The 3,776-nt window shown below is 36.8% G+C and overlaps 1 protein-coding gene across 3 annotated transcripts in view; it reads left to right on the top strand.

Annotated features, from left to right (window-relative positions):
* The first annotated feature begins 1,026 nt into the window (after positions 1-1,026).
* The window catches only part of LOC149078947 (major facilitator superfamily domain-containing protein 6-like), an 11,876-nt gene continuing 9,126 nt past the window's right edge, over positions 1,027-3,776 (top strand). Inside the window, exon 1 of one of the 3 annotated variants that reach the window (XM_089241168.1) lies at positions 1,027-1,185. Coding sequence is in view for 1 of the 3 variants with exons in the window: in XM_089241166.1 (XP_089097292.1) it covers positions 3,332-3,333 (2 nt within the window). In the remaining 2 variants the exon portion in view is untranslated. Of the gene's footprint in view, positions 1,186-2,515; positions 2,727-3,079; positions 3,334-3,776 lie in introns of those variants that run through there. The other 2 variants (XM_089241167.1, XM_089241166.1) reach the window with 2 other exon arrangements.

Below are 3,776 nucleotides of genomic sequence, written 5' to 3'. Positions count from 1 at the left end.
TTGCTGTTTATTTATTGCTTTCATAGAAAATCAGAAACACAGACGTCCTTTTAAAAACTTGTACAATCTCCACGATGAATTTTGCGACAAATAAATGCCTACCACTACTACATAACAAATTTTAAGTCATACAGGGTGGATTCTAACAATTACACACGTGATTCCTTGTGAAAAGTGTTTCAGTTTTTTAATTTGACCCATAATTATCGAGTTACGATTACTACGAGTTGTAACGCATTAAACGAATCCTGCCAAATTCGCCAAAAGTGTACCAAATGTTTAACGTGGCGTTTTTAAGCTGATAGAAATGCTACAACCCTGAGTACAATCAAGAAAGCTGAAGCTGTGGAAACCATTTTTTTTTCCTTGTCCTTTCCCTCAAAAAATTTTACTTAACATTCAAGGGGGAAAAATTACCCCATTTAAGCAAAAAATTGTTGATTTTGGGGAAAGAATTTTTCCAATAGATCTCGTTTGGCTAACGCTTTACATATCACATCTGGTGATAAATTTGTTAGTATGATGGGACGAATGTAACACGTAATAACAAGATCACTCTATACGAAAAGGAAAAACGTCAATTGTGAGAGAAAATAACTGAACTTGGCTTCTAATGAGGTTGAATATTTCAGTTCATTTTTAGCAGCAACCTGCTGCAAGGAGGACTTTTTTTTTTCTTTGTTTGTTTGGCACGTAACTGATCGTTGGAAAACTGAGACGTCACAAAATTTCAAAACGGTATAATAAATATTATAATAATTGGACGGTCGATAGCATCCACCATGTACAAGCTGAAATTAAATGAATTATGTATTACACGCCCCAATGGGAATTAATCCACTGCAAAAGCTCATGGTCGGATAATAAAGACATCTTCATTGTGAACTGTAGAAAAGCATTCTGAAAATAATTTGTGTATAAGTATTTGAGGGAAAATAGAGAAGTTGCTGACTCTCTCTCTCTCTCTCTCTCTCTACATGTTTCTCACCTGTTCGTGTTTTTGTTTCGTCACCCACGTGGAATTGCGACACAATAGATTTTCCTTCACGGAATGTGGCAATAGCCACATTTTGCACGCACACACAATTTACATTTCAGTTCCTAAATCGAGGTATAAAAGTTATACGCAGGTGTTGCTCGTGGCCGAAAACTTTGAAAACTGAAAGAGAAATTTTCCATTGCAAGGTAAAAGCAATTAGTTATCATAAAATATGAATTTTGGTTGATAAATTGTCTTCACGTCGATGTCCTGTTCTATCTTGCAATATAGATGTGATTACTTAGCGCAGCATTTTCAAATAAATGCAGCTAATTCGCAAGTGCCTCTCTATGTGAACCCATTCTACCAAAGTGGGTGCTTAAGAAAATACTTCTCACTAAGTAGTTTGGAAATTTCTCGAGCCCATCTCGAGAAATTTCAGTTTACATTCCCTGCTTTTCGGTGAAGCGAACTTCACAGTTAGATGAACCCACCTCCGCGTTCTGGGAAATGAACAAATGTAACTTGCCCTTGTCTTTTACCCTTGTCAATAATATTTACCCCTATTTTAATACCGACTTGCGTTTTTTATGCGATCCTTGTTCTGCACAGGAAGCATAGCTAACACCTGGCACCACAAATTACTGGGGAATTGTTGATCCTTGTTTCCAGTTAGAAAAAGGATCCAAATAACGTGTAGACCCCAGATACGTCATTCTATTTGCACGGGGTTGTATTGCTATTGAAATAAAAAAATATAACTTTTTACATGGGCACCCTATGCTCAAGAACCCAATTAGGAAGTTGTTGCCCCGTCTCTCCTGAGGCCAAATATATATATATATATATTCGTTGAAATATTTGAATTCAAAAACGGAGTAAAGTTGGGAAGTAAACCAGCATAAATGGGGGGGGGGGGAAGCGTTTCCCGTTAGTTTATGCTGTTTTTTTTCCTGGACATGGAATGTTCCTTTAGGACCTTTAAAAAATATTTAAATGAACAGAAATTGATTAAAAATGGAAAAAGTATTTTCTTTCGATATTTAAATGTTTTTAATAAACTATTTTAAAGAAAATTAAATTTTTGGTTAGCTTGGGGGAAGCGGGTACGAGCTCTCTATGTACTCCCGGCGTACAGCTCTGTGAGGGTGCCCTCATGGCTCCCACATAGGTGGGGCTGACAGGGCTCTAGACCTGGGGCACGAAACAATTCTCGTCTTTTTTACTTTTTCACGCTATAAATTAATTATAGAAGGGCCAGTGAAAAGTTTGATCATGGGTGGGCCACAAAAGAACCCAGTCTAGAGGCCCTGCTACAGGATGTGGGGACCATGGGTGCCCTAATAATAAACCACCTCTGGTTTTAGGAGTTATTATTCGAAATAATACAAAAAATAAATAAAAACATTGAAACATCGCAAAAAAAGACCGAGAAACAAACAAATTTGGATTCAAGTTTACGAAATAGACAGTTTCCAGACAGACAGCCGCGCTGCATTTGTTTCCGGCATTTCACAAAGGCTTTTCCGTCAACTTCTCTACGTCATTGCTAGAGCATGCGCAATGGAGACGTTTAGGTATCTTCCGAAAGGGTGAATCTCGAAATTTCGTCAAGGGTAGTAGCAATGAACGACCGGAGAAAATGTGTCTTTGCTGTTGCACGTGCACAGAACAAGTAAATAAATGCAAAAACATTATTTGTATATTTGTATACATACAACAGTGTTACGCATTGATGCAAAGCCAGGTATGTTTGCATTTTTTTTCTATCATTTTACTGACGCATAAATTGGAATTTCTATCTAGAATTAATCGGCAGACGTTGTCTGTTCAAAAGGTGAATGTACACTAGCTCTATTCTGGTAAATAAAATGTATTTTTAGCTCTTATTTCATTACTAATTCCAAATAACCGAAAAAGAAATATGGCGTTTGCATATGCTAAATCATAATAAAAAACTTTCGAATAAATGGCGCAACTGGCGCTGCTGTTTAAATAAACCCAGCTTTCATTTTGGCTTTCTGGGAAAGCGGAACAGCAGGTTTTTCTTTTATTCTTATTATTATTTTTGAAAACTGGTTGTAGAAAACGAAAAAAAAAAACGAAAAAACAAAAAACTCAAGGAAACACGTCGTTTTCCGAGACGCCGGTACATCGTTTCATACGCATGAAAGTTCGAAAACGAAAATACTCAGAAACATGACATAAAATCAATTTGGATACGTCTGAACTGGGGTAACTTCCCAGCTTTTGGGGACAGCACCTCCTATAACTACACCCACATCTATATAGATGGTTCTCCCATAACTACATCTATAGACTCTAGCTATAGATGGCGTTGGTTTGGACGGCATGTAAGTACATTTTTCACACCCTAAAATGCGCTTCTTAATCTTAACACTAGAAAGACGGGGTCGGGATTGGGGGGGGGGGCTACCTAGAAAGAAGACAGGGGTCTGTGTGACCCCCCCCCCCCCGGCAATTGTTGAACACTTAAAAGTTCTAAAACAGCGTTTCTAGACATTTCTAAACCCAAGGACCAGTAGAATGCCTGAAACAATTTTGACGGACCACTTATGTCCCGTATTATGGGACATTCCTTTAATTTTTGTTTTGTTCTAATTTTTTAATACAATAAATATTGAATTTGTAATATTTGCTAAGGTCATGAAAAAAAGCTTATATGTTATATAAATTATGACGATAAATATTCATTTCACATATTTTTCCAGTTCAACGCTTTTTTTTTTTTGCAATTTTTATAACAATTGGTGATTGTGCCAAATTTTTTGATAAC

Source organism: Pholcus phalangioides, unplaced genomic scaffold (genome assembly GCF_987345545.1).
Source record: "Pholcus phalangioides strain wild (caught in Gottingen) unplaced genomic scaffold, Ppha-v1.0 ptg000013l_1, whole genome shotgun sequence".
Taxonomy (NCBI): domain Eukaryota; kingdom Metazoa; phylum Arthropoda; class Arachnida; order Araneae; family Pholcidae; genus Pholcus; species Pholcus phalangioides.
The sequence above is the reverse complement of the archived record's forward strand: the minus strand, read 5'-3'. Positions and strand labels throughout refer to the sequence as shown.